Genomic DNA, 21,521 nt, shown 5'->3' on the forward strand with positions numbered 1-21,521 from the left:
TGTCTTTTTTGAGATACAATGACCAAAACTGCACACAGTATTCCAAATGTGGCTGCACCATAGATCTATCGAGTGTGGTGTAGTGGTTAAGAGTGGTGGTTTGGAGCGGTGGACTCTCCAGATTAGAGAACTGGGTTTGATTCCCCACTCATAGAATCATAGAGTTGGAAGGGACCACCAGGGTCATCTAGTCCAATCCTCTGCACAATGCAGGAAATTCCAAACTACCTCCCCCCCACACCCCCAGTGACCCATACTTCATGCCCAGAAGATGGCCAAGGTGCCCTCCCTCTCATGATGTGCCTATGGTAATAGAATCAGCATTGCTGACAGATGGCCATCTAGCTTCTTCTTTAAAACCTCCAGGGAAGGAGAGCTTACCACCTCCCGAGGAAGCCTGTTCCACTGAGGAACTGCTCTAAGTGTTAGAAAGTTCTTCCTAACTCCTCCACATGAGCAGCAGAGGCTAATCTGGTGAACTGCTTTGTTTCCCCACTCCTACACACGAAGCCAGCTGGGTGACCTTGGGCAAGTCACAGCTCTGTTGGAGCTCTCTCAGCTCCACCTACCTCATAGGGTGTCTGTTGTGGGGCGGGGAAGGGAAGGGAAGGTGAGTGTAAGCTGGTTTGAGTCTCCCTTAACTGGTAGAGAAAGTTGGTATATAAAAACCAACTCTTCTTCTTCTTCTTCTTCTTCTTCTTCTTCTACTACTACTACTACTACTACTACTACTACTACTACTACTACTACTACTACTACTACTACTACTATACAGGAGCATTACAATATTGGCTGCTTTGTTTTCAGTTCTTTCCTAATAATCCCCAACATAGAGTATGTTTTTTCCTTGCTGGGTTGACATTTTTATTGAGCAATGCACTACAACCCCAAGGTCTCTTTCCCTTCCAGTCCAAGCAAGTTCAGAACCCAGAACATATACTTAAAACTGGCATTTTTGTTCCTAGGTGCATCACTTTAAAACTTAACTACATTGAACTTCACTTGCCATATTGTTACCCATTCACTCAATTTGTGAAAATTCTCTTGGACTTCTATGGCCACTAAACTGCTCACCCCTAGTTACTGATCATTTATGAACAAATTAAAAAGCACCAGCCCCAATACTGATCCTTATGGGACCTCACTGCTTTCTTCTGTTCATTGTGAGAACAGTCCATTCCTACTCTTTGCTTCCTGTCATTTAACCAATTTTTAATCCATAAGAGGACCTGTACTCTTATCTCATGACTGCTAAGCTTACTTAGGAGTTTTGGGTGAGGTACTTCCCCCCCCCAAAAAAAACTTTTGAAAGTCCAATTAGATAATGTCTACCTGGTCACCATTATCTATATACTTGTTCACTTTCTCAAAGAACTCCAAAACTTTAGGGAGGCAAGACATCCCTTTGTAAAAGCCATTCTGATATTCCCCTCACCAGGCTTTGCTCCTGTATGTGCCTAATAATTGTATATTTCATTACAGTTTCTACTAATTTGCCTGGGTCAGATGTTAGGCTAACTGCCCTGTAATTTCCTGGTTCCCCTTTGGACACGTTTTTAAAAATGAGTGTAACATTTGCTACTTTCCAGTCTTCTGGTAAAGTAGATGATTTTAGTGATGAATTACATATACAGGTTAGGAGGTCAACAATCTCACAACTGAGTTCCATAAGAACTCTTGGGGGTATCCCATCAGGACCTGGAGACTTACTATTTTTCATTTCCACAGTAGGTTTAGAACTTCACCTCTCATCACTGCAATCTGACTCAGTTCTTCAAACTCCCTTCCTGAAAGTAGTGGCTGCCACATGGGTATATGCCCCACAGTGAACAGAAGCTTTTCTGCATGTTTTTTTTTTTTTGGCCCCATAGTGCTTCAGTTTATCCCCTGATTTCCACATGCATTTTTGTGCCTTAGTTTTCACTTCTTCTTTTTTGTCCCATCTCCACACACCTCAAGTTTTTTCCAGCTCTTTTAAGACCACTTTTATCCCAGTCTTTTTCTGGAAGCTAATTTTGAGTCAGCTTTTTCCTAGTGCATAATGTTTCTGTCAGTTTTATACCTGGGCTTCAGTTAGTGTGGTTTTAAATAGCTTCCAAGCATCGTCTAGGGATTTGACTTACTTGTGTTTCCCCAGTCAGTGTCCTTTTAACTATCCCCTTTAAAAATTCCCTCTTATGAAATCAAATGTTACAGTCTTGGACTTTAGGGGTAACTTTCCATTGACATGAGTGCTGCATTAATAACATTGTGGTCTATGTTCCCAACTGGTAAAACATCATCTACATCTCTTACCAGTTCTTAAGCCCACTCAGAACCAAGTCCAAGATCATTGCCCATCTGATTGGCTCTGTGACGAAGGGCACTTTCACACAGCCCAAATAATACACTTTCAATCCACTTTCACTGCACCTTAACAATCATTTGCAAGTGGATTTTGCCAGTTCACACAGTAAAATCTACCTTCAAAGTGCATTGGAAGTGGATTAAAAGTGCATTATTTGGGCTGTGTGAAAGTGTCCTGTTTCAGTACACATTCATTTATGATGTCTAAGAATCTCATTTCTACAGCATGACTTGAACACATGTTTACCTACTTGGTAAGGGTAGTTGAAGTCACCCAGTATCACAACATTATCTGCTTTACTCACCCCCCTTGTTTCCTGCAAAATGCAGAATTAAGATATAATATGTAATATAATATATCAAATTATTGTAATATATACACTGAAGACTTCAGATTAATAGCATTGTGTTTTGTGATTTTTATCATGAACACAGATTTGTGTCTTACAGAAAAAGAATAGGCAAACAAATAAAATGCTGAATTTGTTTTAGAGTTTGCTGATCTTACCACCATCTACTGGGAACAGCAGGTGGTCTTTGTCATTGGTGAACAATTTTGCCAAATGGTACACCCCCACCTCCAAATGACGACACCAGACAAAATGCATGCATTAAACTAGAGCTTATTAATTACCATCCACAAATAATTAAACTCACTCCCCACATTGTGCAGTTTCCCTAAAAGACTGCCTCATTGGGTTTGCTAGCATTTGGGTAAACAATCCTGGCTCCAAGCTCTACATGGCCACAGGCTTTTCCTTGCCTGTACTAAAATTGAGCAGAGATGTTCCTAGGGTTGCCAACCTCCAGGTATTAGCTGGAGATCTCCTGCTATTACAATTGATCTCCAGCTGATAGAGATCAGTTCACCTGGAGAAAATGGCCACTTTGGCAATTGGACTCTATGGCATTGAAGTCCCTCCCCTCCCCAAACCCTGCCCTCCTCAGGCTTCACCCCAAAAACCTCCCACCAGTGGTAAAGAGGGTCCTGACAACCCTAGATGTTCCCCATCAACACTATCTAGGGTTGCCAGCTCTAAAAATTCCTGCTCAGTCCCCAAACATCCAGCTAATTCCACATTGTTGCACAGGGAGGGAAGGATGGGGAGTTTCTCAGTTTAAAAAGTGCACCAAACAATGTGGGAAGAGCTTCAAGTAGGCTTTTTATCTCTGCCCTCTCATCAGCTGCACTACATAAGACAATCTTTCCTTTTTACCACCCCAAAGGTCTGGGGCCTCCACTTCTCTGAGGGGGATGGGTGCAAAAGCTCCCTTGCCACTATTTCAGCAGAAATATGCATTCCAGAATAATTGTTGCATGCAAGAATATGATTATCATAGTGCCAGGTAAAGAAGCTTTGTGGCTAGTTCCATATTGGAATCCATGCATTTTACAAGATGACTCCACATGCAAATATAACTATAAACTTTTTATCTACAATCTCACAAAATCAGTGCATTTTCACAATTTTCTGGATTTATTTTAACCATGTGCTGTTCCATCTAGGTATGGTTTATTGTAGGCTGTAAAGCTATGGTTGACAAGTATACTTTCTTTTTAAAGGAGCATTCTGCATTTGGGACCATCACGTCTTTAATGTGGAATTATTGTTGGATGAAGATTATAGTAACTCATAGGGCTCAAGAAGCCATGGATCCACTTAAGCAAATTGGGAGGGGTATGTATGTGTAGTGTAGTAAATGGCTATCACTTTCTTGCAGGGGAGTGGGAGATCTCCTGTCCCAGCTCCTGTTCCCCACCACTATTCATCTGGCAAGCAAGAAGAAATACCTGGGCAAAAAGGGGGGGCAATCAGCATCTCTGGCATGATGATGTCACTTCTGCCATGATCTGGAAGTGTTATCAAGCCAGGTGATACTCTCACATTCACCCAGGACTCTATGGTTAAGCCATAAAGTTTGGGGTGAATGCTAGAATGTTGCCCTCTGCATGACGATGTCACTCCTGGGTCACACCAGAAGTGACATCACTGTGCCTCAGGCCACCAATTGCCTCCCTCCAAGGGAAGGCCTCACCTCTCCCCATCTCCTTGTGGTTGCAGGCCATGCCTGGGTACCCTAGTAGTAAAGCATGAAAGCCTATGCAAGCTACTCTTTGTCTACTACATACGAAGTATATACCAGTTCTTGCATAAGCTGTTATGAAGGATAATCATGTTTTGAGTCTCAGTTGATAGAACTTTGCATGTCCCTGGGGCAATGCCTTAGTGAGCTAAATGTGGCCCACAGGCAGAACAATTCCTGCTCCTAGATCAGTAATTCTTAATGGAGCCCCTAGGGAGATCTAAAGATCTTAGGGATATTCAGAACTTTGAGAGAAAACCAGAGGCAGTCAAGTTTTAGTCAGCTCCTTCTCTTCACTTGCAAAGGCTTCTAACAGAAGCAAATGAGCATAGTTTTATGCTGCTTGCCTCATACTGATAGGGTTGCCAACCTCAAGGTACTAATCAAACAACGGCTTACAAGTGCTTACAGGAGTATTGAATTCAAAATATGGCACAAGACAAATGTTTCCAATATAGGAAAATAACAATGCAAATCTTGCGTTTAGAGGAATATATTGAGAACAAATTACATACAGTCTCACTTCTAGAGCAACAAATATGTGACAATGGGTCAAAGAATGATCCCAAAATTAAAACAAAATATAAGAATATACAGGCGCAAAGGCTCAGTTCATATCAAATTCGTTGTCAATAGAGTTCATAGATATTGAATCACATGAGCAACGGAAACAAGACGTGGTAGAATGGAAATCCGGTATAATTCCATTTCATGTTAACTTTCTCAAGCCTTCAGTCTTTCCGTGCACAATTCATTCAACGCATAAAGGAGTGTACCTTTCCTATGTCTTTGGACGGCAGAAGTAAGACGTCTTACTTCTGCCGTCCAAAGACATAGGAAAGGTACACTCCTTTATGTGTTGAATGAATTGTCACATATTTGTTGCTCTAGAAGTGAGACTGTATGTAATTTGTTCTCAATATATTCCTCTAAAAGCAAGATTTGCATTGTTATTTTCCTATATTGGAAACATTTGTCTTGTGCCATATTTTGAATTCAACCTCAAGGTACTAGCTGGAGATCTCTTGCTATTACAACTGATCTCCAGCTAATAGAGATCAGTTCACCTGGAGAAAATGGCTGCTTTGGCAATTGATCTCTATGGCATTGAAGTCCCTTCCCTCCTCAAACCCCATCCTCCTCATCCTCCACCCCAAAAACCTCCCACTGGTGGCAAAGAGGGCCCAGCAACCCTACATACTGAAGATAAAATCCCAGATACTAGATTTCTCCTCCAGGCCCTTAAATTGTAAAATAGGCTGGTAACAGCATTGAATAGTAGCACTGGATGTACACATGAGATGTTATCACATGCATTTGTCATAAATATAACAATACAAGTGGGGAACACACAAGAATTTGCAGAGGCATCTCATTTTTATCTATATCCCCCTCTCCACACTGTTTTCTTATGGCAGCCTCCCTTAGCTTTTCCCCTTTCCCTGCTTCCATTTCTTCTTCCCACCCCCCTTTATCTGCCCCCTCCAGTCTTCAACTTTCTCTCTGAATATAGTATCATTAGAGCTCAGGGTACATTCATTTCTTAAAGTTACAGATGTCATGTTTCTATTATTTGGGGGGATTTAAATCCCCCATTTTTTAAGATTGCAGATTTTTCTACAAATCTGGGGTTTGAGTATGCAGCTAACTCAGGTAGGAAATCGGCCCAAGCCATTGTTAGATTCTTCCATACAAAAGGAGGGAAATATGTACCAGTGGCTCTAAAATTACTCCTTGTTAAGACTGTACCACAACTTTTATACGGGACTTTATTGGGCCCACCTCCATCTAGTTTTGTCCCTCTAGAAATGGTTCAATCTAAGTTTCTAAGAGCTATTTTCCAATTACCGAGAAGTGTCTCTAATGCTACCCTACCCCTAGAAATGGGACTATTATAAATTGAGGGAAGGGTAAGTCTTGCTTCAATTAATGCATGGCTTAAGCTTAGTCATTGCACCTCTGATATTACTTCGTTAATACTCAAAGATGACCATTGTTCCACTTGGCTCAGAGCCATTCATCAAAAGGTGTTCATGCTGGGTTTCTCACCTGAGTGTCTCCAGATAATGGCCTTAGATCAAGCAAACGCCATAGTCAAGCAGAGAATGTTTGATATTGAGAGACAGAATGATATTGCGATGGTTCCATATTTTCTAGCTCCTTCCCAGAAGAGATATGTGGCTTTGTCAGTTCCCTACTTATCGAATTGACAGTTCCGACATATAGAAGAGCATTTTCTATGTTCCGATGTGGTTCCTTCTCTTCGGCGGTTCTGGAGGGCCACAACACAAAGGTACCAATGGCAGAGCGCGTCTGTTTGTGTGGTACTGGCAAATTGGAAACTATTGAACATATCCTGTTGGGGTGTGGGTTCTATAAAGAAATTCGTAATAAGTATTTACAACCCCTGCTACAGAGACTTTTAGGTCTCCCAGATTGTGAGTTAGGAAACCTGCTTATAGTGGGTTCTAATCCTCAGGTTTCTCTTGCATGTGCCAGATTTCTGGCTGCAGCTGTTAGGATCCGTAAAGAACTCAAGAAGGAAGAAGATTAACGGGTTCTAGGTTTTCTGGGTCTGTGGTTATATGTTCTGTCACATCGGGGTGTTTTTTAGGTATATAGTGCAAAGTATTGTTTTGTATTGACGGCTGTGTATTTTGTGTGTGGGGCTATAATGGTCTCACTTGACTTATGCTGGTTATGTACCTCAATAAAGCTTGACTGACTTAAAATCTCCTTCGGAAGCCTGGTGGTTTGCAGCTGTCTGACTCTTTTTAGTTGGGGGTTTATCCCACCGGATGGGACTGTGTGAGCCCCATTTTTAAATAACCCTATCTCAAAAGGGCCCCAACAAAACCAGTCAACCAAAAAAAACGGAAGAAAGGGGGAAGAAAGCACAGTGCCATGCCTCTGAACAAAGGCAAATAGTGGAACCCGAAAAGCTGAATGTCTATTCGGCTTTTCGGGAATCGCCTATTTGGCTTCAGCTTTATCCCCAGGTTAATCCTATGTTGAGAATCTCTCAAAATCTAAGAAGGACTTTATATCAGGGTTTATATTATACAGTGAGTTAAACTCAAGCAACTATGATATTGGGATGTTGAATGTTATAGTATAGTCCGATTGCATCATATCCCAAAAGCTAAGCAGGGTTGGTACTTGGATAGGAAACTACCAAGGAAGACGATGGCAAATCACCTCTACTTAATCCCTTGCCTTGAACATCCTACAGAGTCTTCATAAGTTGGCTGCGTCTTGATGGCACTTTACATACACAATATTACTTTCTTCTCAAATTTTGGGACCTTTATATTTCTGAGAAACTCTAAACTAATAACTGACTGTGTATTTTTCTGGGTCAGATCAAACACCAGAAGTGCCACTACTATTCCTATTCTTGCTTAGATGAAAAAACAACATATATTTTAAGAACAGTTGCTCTTGTAAACTTCCCACTTTCTCAGCCTGAATTTCGTACAGTCCATAATTAAATTGGACCAAAAAATGTAATATGCACTGCAAATCTCAGCTTGAACTGATATTAATCATAGCTTTACTTTAGAGTACCCAATAACTCAAATGAGCAAGAAATGAATGGCACTGTAGGTGTGTAATTCTCCACAATACAGGCAGACAGTGGGTGACATCCTGTTTTTATTTACTCATATCATCATTAACAAACAGTTTAGTATATCATTATCTGATAAATTGAGGGACGATCTGTTAACTATGTACTGTTACAGTTAAACTTTAATATATTTTCTTAAACAGTAATTGTTTTACACCTAGTAGTAATATTGCTTCAAACTAAACATAAGATCTAGAATACTTATTTAATGTACGAAATGTAAATGCACTCATATAAATTTGTATCCATCAACAGTTTAGTATATCGGTATCTGATAAATTGTGGGAAGATCTCTTACCCTTGGCTTAACCATAGACTTTCTGTTATTAAGATTTTGGGTTGGCTTGAACCAGCCAGGAGCATGCTAGCCCTTAAAGTACCTTGGGGAAAGTCCCGTTAGGCAGAAGTTGCAGAAGTTTTTCTCCATGTTTGGTCACTCCATGCCATATCTCTAACAATGTCTGGCTTTGTTATAACCTTGTCCATAAACAACAGATTCACCATTATACTGTATCTGATGATGATGTTTGTTCCTAGTGTTGTTTTTCTAAGCCACCTCACTGCACCTATGCAGTGTTCCAAACCCGTTACTGCTACCAGTGTGACAAAGCAGTGCAGTCTTTTATAAGTACCTCCTTCAGTACTTATCTCACTTCAGTGGGATCAGAAAGTGAATCTTCAAGAGTCACTTGTAGACACTGGCACTTGTCCAGAAAGAATAATTAGCAATTGCTTAATTAAATATTTTACCATTATGAATATCTTCTGAACTATGCTTAAATAATATTCACAGATGGCAGTTTATATGAGTGACAAGATTAATAAGTTCTTGGCCTATGGAAACTTTGTAAGACACATTAACAGTTCCTCCACTACTGCCTTCAATGCTGAGTAGGATTAACTAGAGACTTTTTGTTACTATTACAGATGGATGCAGATGGTGAAGATGGAGCATGGCGCACACGCTCAAGAGGGACCAAGGGTGAGTAAGAAGACCTCTTCTATGACCCTGTGCCCATCACGCCATAAAATATAATGATTTCTGCACATGGTCCCACATGGATAGTCATTGAGTCAACACCTTCCTTAGGACTCATTTTAATCAAGAGAGGGAACAAACTACAGACATAAAGAGGTGAAATGTTATTGGATGTATGTGAGAATGAAGGAGGGGAAAGAAATCTTGTTAATTTGTGATTGTTTCACATAGGTTTAAGTTGTAAAAAGCCAGTTGATGCTTTTGGATATTTTGAGATGGAACGGCTTTGACTATGCAAACAACAATTTTATAAAAGAATACCCTGTACAAAATAAGAACCATCCCTTTCAAATAATATGCTAAATTGGATAACATATGGGTATACAGTTTCCTCTGTTTCTGTTTTCTGCTGGATGAGTTTTGCTGTAGGCAAGAAAAAAACTATTTTTAAATTAAATTTGGCTCTCTTTCTTTCTGAAAGAACTGTGATATTTCTAAGCTTCTAGATATATCTTTTCAAATTTATAACAAAAAAGTTAAACTTTCTGTTTTTCTGCCATCAGTTAAGTAACAGATGGTAATGTAATATTGAGATTAAAAGGCCCCTTAATGAGCTAAACATCTGGAAAACATGATTGACTAGCAATACAACCCCTTAAGGAAAATAAGTTTTTATTATAATTGATAATGCTTTTTGTGACCCTTGATAGTGAGTGGGAAATGGGCATATGTAAAATAAAATAAATGGGACATTTTGTCTTCATTTGAAACAGATTTGATTACAGAGTTTGTGGCAGAATTTAAGCAACTAGATATTAATAAGTTTAATTTGCCAGTACTAGTTAATGGGATCAAGTTAACTCCAAGGGTGTTTTCACATGTGACCCCATAAAGACACTGTGAAGTACCTATTTATTTATACCGTGTGAATGTCTCTAATGCAAGATCAAGAAAAAGAGCCATTTTTAAATTAAAGCTATATTCTGACCAATTTTCTTCAAAAGGCAATTTAGGCATTACTTGCAAAGGGGCTGTGGGGACTTATCCTTGCTACTTTATAGCAACCAGAAGACAGATTCTGTTTCCTCTGAGACATCTCCACATTTTATAGCAGAAAACCAACTAGGAAAATGGCATAGTCCACTCTCATTTCATTTACATTGCCTGTGAGTTGAGCAAGGGGGACAAACAAGTCCCAAACTGTTGAGGCATGTGGACTGAGGACAGAATATATTTGTGGAATTCAGTTGATTCTACCTGCTTGAGAGTCTGGAGAGCAGCTGCCAGTCAGAGCAGAAGGCAGCTTCATATGTTTACATGGCTGGGGTACTATTAAACAGTCCAGCAAATGAAGAAGGGCTGGCAGGCGCACACAGACCATTGCTGGCAGGTTACCAGGCCCTTATTTAGGACCCTGCTCATGTAGTTGGTCCTTTAAATGTCACCATAGTTACATAGCAGATGCCCATGTAAAGCAGCATCCCCATGGCTAGGGCAAGGAGTCCTCGTTGGGAATGCTTCTGTGGCTATCACCAGAAACAGATATGAGTAGGGTTGCCAGCCTCCAGGTAGTGGGGGAGAAACAGGCACCTCTATACTAATACCAAAGGTTAGGAAAATAGTATAGGAGCGAAAAACATTTACAAACAAGGTGCAATTTATATAAGCTACTGAGATACCTATATACATACAATGTACAAACACAAGTAACCACACTATAACCAACACACAGTATGTACAAAATATACAATCAAAGGGCAAAACGTCTTTCAAAGGTCTCAGCAGAGTACCAAGTAAGTAATATGAGTTCAAGTTCAATATTCAAGATGAATGAGAAGCCACAATCTTCAATAGTATACGGCCGTTTCAAATTCACAATAATATAGAATCCTTCTTCAGTCCTTCAGAGAATTGCTTCTAAAGAGTGTATAGTCATACACAATCATTTTCATATCCCACACAGGGTAAGTGTAAATCAGGTTACTATAAGACGTCCAAAAGGTACTTCACATCATGCAGCATTAGAGAATTCTTTTGGACGTCTTATAGTAACCTGATTTATACTTACCCTGAAAATGATTGTGGGATATGAAAATGATTGTGGCTTCCTGAAGGCACGCGGGGGGCCCTTTAAACAGGTCTGTGCCTCCCAGCCGGGAGGCACAGATCTGTTTAAAGGGGGGTGGGTGGAACAGATGTGTGCCTCCCGGCCGGGAGGCACAAACCTGTTTAAAGGGGCCCCCCACGCGCCTTCAGGGGGCTCCCTGAAGGCGCTCGGGGGGCCCTTTAAACAGGTCTGCGCCTCCCAGCTGGGAGGCGCAGATCTGTTTAAAGGGGGGGGGTGGAACAGATCTGTGCCTCCCGGCCGGGAGGCACACATCTGTTTAAAGGGGGGGTGGAACAGGGGGGTGTTTAAAGGGGGGGTGGAACAGATCTGTGTCTCCTGGCCGGGAGGCGCAGATCTGTTTAAAGGGCCCCCTGCGCGCCTTCCCGGGGGGAATTCTCCTGGGGAATTCTCCTGGCGAATTGATCTCTGTCACCTGGAGATCAGTTGTAATATCAGAAGATCTCCCGCCACCTCCTGGAGGTTGGCAACCCTACTGATACTGGGCTTATAAAGAGCTCTGGTTGGATCCAGTATTCCGCTGAGAGAGCAAGGATCTTGCTTCCCCATATCATCTTTACTGTATCAGAGGAAGCTCCTTTAAAGGAGTGGGGGAGTTTAAATCAGCCAGTAAAGTTCCCTTATTCTTCCGTCAGACATGTTTCTAAGCTACATTGTACTTTTTTAAAAAATGCTGAAATTTTGGAAAGGCCATCACAAATCTGTAGCCTTTTCAACAAAACAGAAAATGAAGACAAACAGTGGGAGAGGTTTCAGTTCAGTTCTAATAAAACAGAGCCTAGGGCAAAGACAGTTTGTTCTCCTCTCCTTGTGTGTGTATAACAAGTATAACTGATCTGACTATAACCAGGAATAAAAAGGCTATTTTAAGCTCTGGCTCTGCCCAATGCTGAAATGAATGGCAGCATTTCCACAGAGTTCTGTAAGATCTGAATCAATCCCCCCGATGAGGTGAGCAATTGCAGTAGCATAATGAAGTTAACTGCTGCATATCTGAACATTGTAGAGAGCCTCCATCCGCTTGAGTCAGCAGGGAGTGACAGACCGACTGCCCAGGTTTCATTTAACAGTTTCTAATCAGAGTTAATGCACTGCCATACTTTCTTTAAACATTGACAAGGTGATCTCTCTCATTAACCAAGCTAGTTAAACATATTTAGGGTTTAAAATGCCTGTCTCTTGCACACACAGGCTTAATACAGCCACAGCATTTTCCCAGAAGTGGCACAACGGATGCTGCCTGTGGAACATGAGCAATCTTTAGAACCACCTGTTGGCTCTTTCAATATGCTGCGTAGCCTTGTGTGGGCGGATATTTGTAAACACCAGCTTTTCTCCATTCCCAAATCAAATTATCACTTAGAAAAATAACGCGTTCTTGTTGCACATCTAATTAAAAATAAAAAAACTAGAAAGGTACACCGGCTGTTTTTCTCTGTGGGAAAGCATCATCTATATCCTGTGAAGAGTTCAGCAGTTGCCATTAACAGCAATAATCCTGTGGTTAGGGGGAAATTAAGAGTCACCTGTGCTGTCTCAATCTCTGCTCTGTCACTGAAAATAGGCATGTGCATAGAACTCTACATGTACACTGATTCATTCTTCCCTTCTGTTATTAACAGCACACGTGGATTCGATAGCACAGGAGCTCAGGTAGGTTTTGAGAGGTTTATCTCTTGACTATTACAGGAAATGTCCTTGGTCTGTGTATTTATTGGATCTCAGTATTAGAAATAGAGTGCATCTTGGAGTCATAGTGCTTTGAGGGTTTTTTTTAATGTGCCAGGAGGAGGACCAGCGACTTTTAAAGTTCATCAAAACACACAGCCAATTAGTATGAGGGTTGCTGAAAGTAATTCATGTCTCTGTAAGTTTCTGTTTGGTGTGTGTTTTAAGGTGGACATGAAGTAGCCAATTTCTCCTCTGTTACTAGAAACAGGTTGTTGTTGTTTTCGGGGTTGCTGGGTTTTATTGCATGGAACTAAACATGAAAATGAATTCCTTTCCCCCTCTCCCTTATATCTGATGAATGGCCTAGGGGCTCAAAAGAGACAACCATCCAAGAAGCCATATCTAGGTAGCTACTGACACTCTGCTTCACATGGCTCCTACAGTTCTTCTTCCTCACTGCCTCTGCTGTATGTTAGTGATATACTGATCAGTATACTGTATGTGGCCCTGACTTGGATAACTCTGGCTAGCCTGATCTCACCAGATCTCAGAAGCTAAGCAGAGTCAGCCCTGGTCAGTATTTGGTAGGGTTGCCAGGTCACTCTTCACCATTGACAGGAGGAGGGTGGGGTTTGGGGAGGGGAGGGACTTCAATGCCATAGAGTCCAATTGCCAAAACGGCCATTTTCTCCAGGTGAACTGATCTCTATCGGCTGAAGATCAGTTGTAATAGCGGGAGATCTCCAGCTAGTACCTGGAGGTTGGCACCCCTAGTATTTGGAAGTGAGTCCACCAAGGAATACAAGGATCATGATGCAGAGGCAGACAATGGCAAACCACCTCTGAATGTTTCTTTCCTTGAAAACCCCATGGGGTCACCATAATCAGCTGTGACTTGAAGGCAAAAATAAATAAATACTGTATGTGTGTGTGTAAAGGGCCATTAAGTCACAGCCAACCTATGGCAACTTCATAGGGTTTTCAAGACAAGGGACTTACAGAGGTGGTATCTCATTGCCTTCCTCTGCATAGCAACCCTGGAACACCTTGGTTGTCTCCCATCCAAATACTTACCAAGGCCGACCCTGCTTAGCTTCCAAGATCTGATGAGATTGGGCTACCCTGGGCCACAGACTGTATACTGAAGCATTTTACTGATAGGGTGGATGTGCCCGACATGTGTAAAAACAGTCTGAAAATATTATAGTATCTACTGAATTAGAAGACAGGCTCATAGCTATAAGCTGGGGGGCCATTTGTGCCTGGGTAGAAGGGTGGGGAGCAAGGATGATTTGGGGCAATTGGGCACAGCCAGCCAAATCTCCAGCAACTTCCTGTAACCTGCCCCAGAGTTCAGCCCATCATGGAATGAGTGGGGAACATAGGAGCTTGTCTCTGGCACACAGCTCAGATTGAAAGGATCAGGCCGAAGAGGAGCTTGGCATTCAGCAACTCTCTCTTGGCAATGAGGGGTTGCCATTTGCACCCATTGCTAAAGCAGAGGACAAAGATGCAGTCTGCCAGCACCTCTTCTATCTGCTGAATTAGAAGTTGCCGAATAGTAGCAACTTCCACTGGCAGCAGCAGTCATGGGAAAAGCGGACAGGATAACAGGGAAGGACAGCACTGTCCGCCATTTGTTGAGAGCAGTGGAGAGTTTAAGGCTTCCCTGAGACTTTTGCATTAAGGTTCTTGTGTGAAGTCTCTTAAAGTGCACCATGAGCCCACATGGCCTCAGCTGCTATGTTTTCTTTTTATGTACTTGGATTGGGTGGGGAAGAGTAAACGTTGTTTGCTAAACTGTCTCCCTTTGTCTTTTTTATATTCAGTACATTTGAAGATACATTCTCTTGACTTTATAGAGTCCATATTCAAAAGCCTTCTTTTCTAATGTAGGAAATCCTCATGTGAACTTATATCTATATATTGGCCATCAATAGTCCAGTACAGTCACCAGGAAGCTCGAAAGCCAGAAACAGCATCCTGGTAAACGTATCTTCTCTTGAGGAGAGTATGGGCTTCATTTTGTATATGAACAATAGAGATTCCTGTAAACCCCCAGCATAGACATGTACATCGGAATTCTATGTGTCAGCCCACAAACCAGGTTGTGAAACTTGCTGCATAATTTTTATTTGCCCTTGTGTTGCTATTGGGTCACTGAAAGCATTAGATAAAATACTATATAGCATAATATGTAGATTAAAAGATGCCAACAATCTTTCACAAGAAAAAAAATCTTTCTCAATCCTTCACATCCTGCTTCTAAAGTGCTCTAGCAAGGAAATTCCAAGGACATGTCAGAATCCCAGTGAAATTTAGTTTTTAGCAGAATGACCGTGGAAATAAATGCACCCTTTATCAAATACAGACATGGTAAAGACTTGGGTTTATCAATCCCAACCACCAAAACTCTAAATTGAGACTGTCCTATGTCTGATATTCAAATCAAGAGCTAATTATACATATAACACACTTATATGTAAAACACTGTCTTGATGCCTTTTATTTATTTACTTCATTTATACCATGCATTTCTCCCCAGTGGGGATGCAAAGTAGCTTACATTGTTCTCTCCTTTAACAAACAAACAAAAAAAAGCTGTTTCAGAGAAGCAGATGGTGAAAGCCTTTAACATTTCTAATGCCAAATTGTTCCCTACAGCTCCTTTAGGCAGGGCTCAACACTTGAATTTGGAAGTGTGCCTTCTGAAATCCACAGGTGGAAATTTTCTGGGAAGGACTGGAAAAGCTGCAAGTGGAGAAAGGGTTAAGTACTTCCTCTTCTCTCCCATTCTAAATTCCTGCCTCCTGAGCTTTTAAAGCTCATTTCCCATAATAATAATAATAAAAAAAAGTGCCAGGACTACCTTACTCATGCTTGTGAATCTCATGTACTCTCACCTTCCATTTGAAAAGATGCACAGTGCATTCTTAAGCAGAGCCCACTTTCCTATTGACTTCAATAGACTTAGGAAGAAGAAGAGGTAGAGTTGGGTTTTATATGCCGACCTTCTCTACCTTTTAAGGAGAATCAAACCAGCTTACAATTTCCTTCCCTTCCTCTCCCCACAACAGACACCCTGTGACACCCTGTGAGGTAGGTGAGGCTGAGAGAGTTCAGAGACTAGCCAAAGGTCACTCAGCTGGGTTCATGTGGAGGAGTGGAGAAACGAACCCGGTTCACCAGATTAAAGTCTGCCACTCTTAACCACCACACCACACTGGAGGATGTAGCTCTGCTTTGGCTTGCACCATTTATGTCTTCTTCTTTAGTTATATTTATTAACATCATATATATTACAAAAAGAAAAGCAAAGAAAAACTATTTTAAAGCAAAAGAATATTTAAGTTGATAAGGCTTTCATTTTTCTGATTGAACTACACAGTGCTTTAGCTGTTAAAACATTTTGGCTCAGGTCAGACATAACATGAAATCATGGTTTAATTTACTCGTAGCTAATGTGATTGTCTAAGCATTCGCTGAGGTAAACCAGAATGATCATGTGGGTTTCACAACTAACTATAGGCAAACTACGTCATGGTTTTATGTTATGTCTGAATTGAGTCAGTTTGTTGTATATGATGCTACTTGATGTTCATTAGTCACCTTTCTTTAAGACCTCTTCATCCTACCACAGTGAGTCTAAAGAGATAAGGAACTCTATAAGGTGTAAATACTGCCCCCCAAAAGCTGTTAATGAGCTGTAAAAATGGAATTGAATCGATAGATGAGGGATCTGACATTTTCCGTGGGCAATCTTTTAAGAAGCTGGATGTCAATCTCTAACTTAATAGAAATGAGACAGACTTCTTACAATTAGATGAATCCACAATTCTGTTCAATAAATGCTTGTTTATCTGTGACATTAACACTTATATTTCATGTAAGCATGTTTCATGGTTTTCATCTACATATTTATAACAAATGAAAAAAAAGCTAAGACTGAACCCTATGATTATCACAAGGCTGATCCCATAGTGAGGAGTAGCAGCTGTCTGTCAGCCCATTTATAATCAACCAAAGGCATCAGTCCAACATCATCAATCATGATGAATGATGTCAGTAGTCTTGCAGCACTAGAATGGACACCTGGCCATACACTGCAGCTCTTAGGGCACAGATCACGCTCCTGGGGAGTATTTTATCTGTCACAAAGGGAGCTCTGAAACCACAGCACAAGTGGCCTAAGTAAATGGACATATTATTCTTCATTAATTTGCATTATACCTTGTCAGTAGAATTTAGGGTTTCCAAACTCCGGGTGGTGGCCGGAGATCTCCTGATATTACAACTGATCTCCAGGTGACAGAAATCAGTTCCCCTGGAGAAAAATGGCCACTTTGGCAATGGGACTCTATGGCATTGAAGTCCCTCCTCTCCCCAAACCCTGCCCTCGTCAGGTTCCGCCCCCAAAACCTCCCGCCGGTAGCGAAGAGGGACCTGGCAACCACTGTATAATTGGACTCAACTGAATGCATGGCAGAGTCATTTTCTACATTCATCAGAACCAATGACATATATAATGTAATACTGCAGATAGGAGTTGCATGTTTTCAGTGCATATGTACAGGTGTGTGTGTGTTGAACCATTTCTGCAAATACAAAATCAGCTGAGTAATTTCTTCCTGACCTGCTAGTTTTGAGTATGCAGAAAGTAAGCTATGTGCAGGAACATTCAATCTTTTTTTTTTCTCTTTGAAGGATTGCTCTTGATGAAAGCTGGAAAAAAATTCCAGTTATGTGACTCCCACCGTCCCACAGATGGGCACATATATGAAGTAGTCTAGTCAAAGTAAAGTGTTATTGCTTGAACCTGCTGAATGTATAGATTGACTGGGTCAGAGTCCATTGCAGCTGTTGCTTGCTAAAGTTTTCTCTGATGTTAAAACAGTGGTTACATTAACTGCATGGGTAGCTGATGATATCTTGGTCTTTTGGTCAGCCAAACTCCACAGCCGTTCCAAGTGTGGATAGTGCTCTACACAGAACATTATAAAACAGTAACCCCTGTGCCAGAGTGACTGACAGTTTTCACCTTTAGATATATATGAAGCTGGTTTTGTAAATAGTTAAAACAGAAATTATCTGCATGGAGCACACATATTTATAATATTAATGAGGCTCATCTACACTGAATACAATTCGCAGCACTAATAAAGGGTTTATGCGAAAATTCCCTTGCCCATATTACTGTATCCTGTATGTCAACCATTTGCACTATCATTAATTAAGCAAGTTATAAATGTAAACCATTACTGCAATAAACTTTATAGGTCTGTAGTCTTTTCGGAACCTCCCTTGTTTCTTTCTCCAGCTTTTAGACCCCCTCATTAATTAGCTATACCTGAAAGCCCTGGCTACAGCTCTGATCAATTCGAGTCATTCTAACAACCTCATCCTAGTAAATGGCCAATATAAAGATTCCATTTAAAGGTATTTCCAGACCAAGGGGGAGCCCTTCTCCATGATTCTTTACCATACAGATACGGCTATGTATCTCTCTCTCAAGCTTGGTAGCCACTTGCTTACACAGATTATGTTCTGCCATCACCGTGAGCAGAGATGACTGTGTAAGGGGTAGCGGCATATACAGAACTCTGAACCCATTATGTGCTACACCTGGAAAATTTGAAGGAAAATGCTAAAACTCTCTGTATGGAGTGTTCTGTGTGTGCCATCACACTTTGCATGCTCATTTCAACTCACTGTAGCAGTGACTCACCATCAGTGTAAGATGGGTTTGCCAACCAACCAGGAAAAACTTTACCAGAGTGCTGTCCCCAGATCCACCCTAAGTCCCATGGCCCCATCCTGGTTCTAACAGAAACTACTGGGCCATCCTCTGGCTTCATCACTGGAGCAGGTATGGACCAGAATATTTTGTTGTTAAAGCTGGCAGGGAAGGAAAAGTTGCTTGAATGAAAGTTTGTCTATCTTTAACAAAACATGCCCCTAAAACTAAATTCCTAAAAGTAAGAATTCTCCTTCTTTGTTTGCTTAAATAGCTAGCATTGCTAAACAAACACATTGTTTGTGTGTTAGGTGCCATCAAGTTGCTTCTGGCTCATGGTGGCCTTATGAATCAATGTTCTCCAAAACATCCTACAATTGACAGCCTTGCTCAGGTCTTGCAAACTGAGGGCCGTGGCTTCCTTGATAGAGTCGATCCATCTTATGTTGGGTCTTCCTCTTTTCCTGCTGCATTAAACTTTTCCTAGCAGTCTTGACTTTCAGTGAGTCTTGTCTTCTCATAATGGGACCCAAGTATGGTAGCATCAGTTTAGTCATTTTAGCTTCTAAGGACAGTTCAGGCTTGATTTGATCTAGAGCCCATTTATTTGTCTTTTTGGCAGTCCACAGTAACTGCAAAACTTTCCTCCAACAGCACATTTAAAAAAAAAAACTACTCTCTTCATGTCAGCTTTCTTCATGGTTTAGGTGTGTGATCAATTTCTTCCTGGACACTTGTGTAAAAGCTTTAAATTTCTACCTCATCAGCAACAAGCGCATTAATGATAGTTTATAAATTAAATTTCAGTTTCTGTCTGAACAAAGTTTCAACACATTTTCACTTTATAATTTACTATTTAGTAAGTTAATGTCCTCCATTTTCTTGGGAAGTACCAGGTAAAACTACTGATATAATGATTCGTATTTCTGCCTCGTCCCAAAATAACTGTTCCCAAGCATTACTAACCTGGGTCATTAACAACTTAATTGTGTTATCTGTGAATAAGAACTATGGGTAGATCCTACTCTTATCCTAGCACTCTACTGAGCAAAATTCATTTATATATGTATTTATTAAATACTTATACCCCAATTTTCCTTTTGGTTCAAGTTTGAAACCTTCCATTGGTGGAAGACCCATTTAAGTTGGAGGAAAGCTCCTTAAGCTGGAGGTAGGCTACTTGGCGTAAAGTTAGAATTTAGAATTAGTGAGAGTAGACTGATAAGATCCTAATTGAAGGATAGGTACGAGGCCAGGGTAGACACTCCCCACATTTTGGTTCTCCTGGTGCAAGTCCCTGCACCGGTGTCTCAGGAGGCATTCCCAGGGTGCTTTGGGGGGGCAGAACAGCCGTTAGGCAGCTTCCAAACCCCTTTCGCCCTGGGAATGCCTTCTAGGATGGTAGCGATCCTGGGCCACATTTCTATGTGCTGCAGGCTCACTTTTCCCTATGGGGAAAAAAGTATTTTTTTTCCTGGTTTTTTTTTTTGGAAAAAAGGCTTTTTTCCCCTTCGTGGTGGCTGGGAAGCCTCTGAAGAAACTTCTCAGCTGTGCCCTCCTGGCTGCCGCAGTTCACCCCCCTTCAGCAATGCACTATAAGTCATCTACTTGTTGACTGTATGACCAAGTTGCTTTATAGCATGGTTGGGGAGGGGGCTGAGGGGGCTGAGCAGCAACTCTCAACACAATTCTGAGCAGGAAATAAAGAAATTGTCAAAAAATGTTGTTCTTGCCACTTGCTTTTTGCTAAAAAAAGTACTACTACTATTACTACTACTAAAGAACATCAATCATTCTTCTCTGTTATAGATTTCTTGCTCTCTGTATGTTAACATATAAAATTCTTTTTTAAAATAGAATTTGTTGTGTTAAAAAAATAAACAACAATAAAACAATCCTTATTGAACTATGTGTATTTTAAATGACCTAGGTTCTTTGTCCAATGATATTTGGATTTTCCCTCTCATGCTTCACAATGAACTCAAGGCACGCATAGATTTCATTATAGCTGCATGCCTTCTCCTGGGTTATTACCAACTTCCTATCATTCTGGCCTTTTTACATGCTTCTTTTTATTTCCTCAGTCATTTCACAGTCCAATCATTCCTTTTGGTCAGGTGGCCTATAACATTAGTTTACTGTCTGAAACATCTCCAGCCTCAAAGCATAATGACTCAATAGCATTACCCATTCCTCTCCATCCTCCTCATAGGAGAACTAATAAATTCACTTTCCCCAACAAGGCTACACCACCACCCCCTCTATCTGTATTATTTTTAAAAAGAAACTGTTGTTTGATATTGAAATTTGAGCTTGATTTCAGTTACATCATAATGTGTCTTCTCCTAAATTACTATGTATAGCTGCCCTCCCAGCACTATCCTACTTTCTTCTTCGGCTATTTTGCCCTAATATTAGTGTTCATGAATCCTTATCCTCCTTTTATCTTCATTGCTATCCAAACCTTTGTGTGTATGCCTTTCATCTCTGTCTGGTCAGTGTGCTTGCCCTGATGTCATTAAGCATAGATTAAACTAAACTCCTCTTCAGAACTATAATTGCTCACCCTTGGTATGGAATAAGCATTGATCTTTTTGAGCAAGAGGTTTTCTCTCCATTCTTTTTACCCCTCCTCCAAAATCATATCATGTCATACCATCCTATTGTGTGGTCTTAATTCTGTGATTGACCACAAGTAGACCCATCCCATTGCAGAGCATCACCTGAACTAAAAGTGTGAACCTTGACCAAGAACCTATTTTATATGTATCATATTTACTCAATGTAGGGCAACCACCTTTAAAAGGTTTTATGAAAAAAATATTACTGTTCATATTTGTAACTTGTATTCCAATTTAAAACAACTTTTCCGTGATGGCATGCCTGAGGGGTGGGGACCCCTAATTTTTCTTTTGGGTGAATACAATATATGTTGTATATTGCTGGACGTAAC

The 21,521-nt window shown here is 40.8% G+C and overlaps 1 protein-coding gene across 8 annotated transcripts in view; it reads left to right on the plus strand.

The window, feature by feature from the left end:
- The window catches only part of ST18 (ST18 C2H2C-type zinc finger transcription factor), a 220,013-nt gene that overhangs the window by 131,824 nt on the left and 66,668 nt on the right, over positions 1–21,521 (plus strand). For all 8 annotated transcript variants that reach the window (XM_056854242.1, XM_056854241.1, XM_056854240.1 and 5 more), the window contains 2 exons: positions 8,987–9,041; positions 12,786–12,816. In XM_056854242.1, the coding sequence (XP_056710220.1) occupies positions 8,987–9,041; positions 12,786–12,816 (86 nt within the window). The remainder of the gene's footprint in view (positions 1–8,986; positions 9,042–12,785; positions 12,817–21,521) is intronic.

This window comes from Euleptes europaea, chromosome 8 (assembly GCF_029931775.1).
Source record: "Euleptes europaea isolate rEulEur1 chromosome 8, rEulEur1.hap1, whole genome shotgun sequence".
Classification (NCBI taxonomy): Eukaryota; Metazoa; Chordata; class Lepidosauria; order Squamata; family Sphaerodactylidae; genus Euleptes; species Euleptes europaea.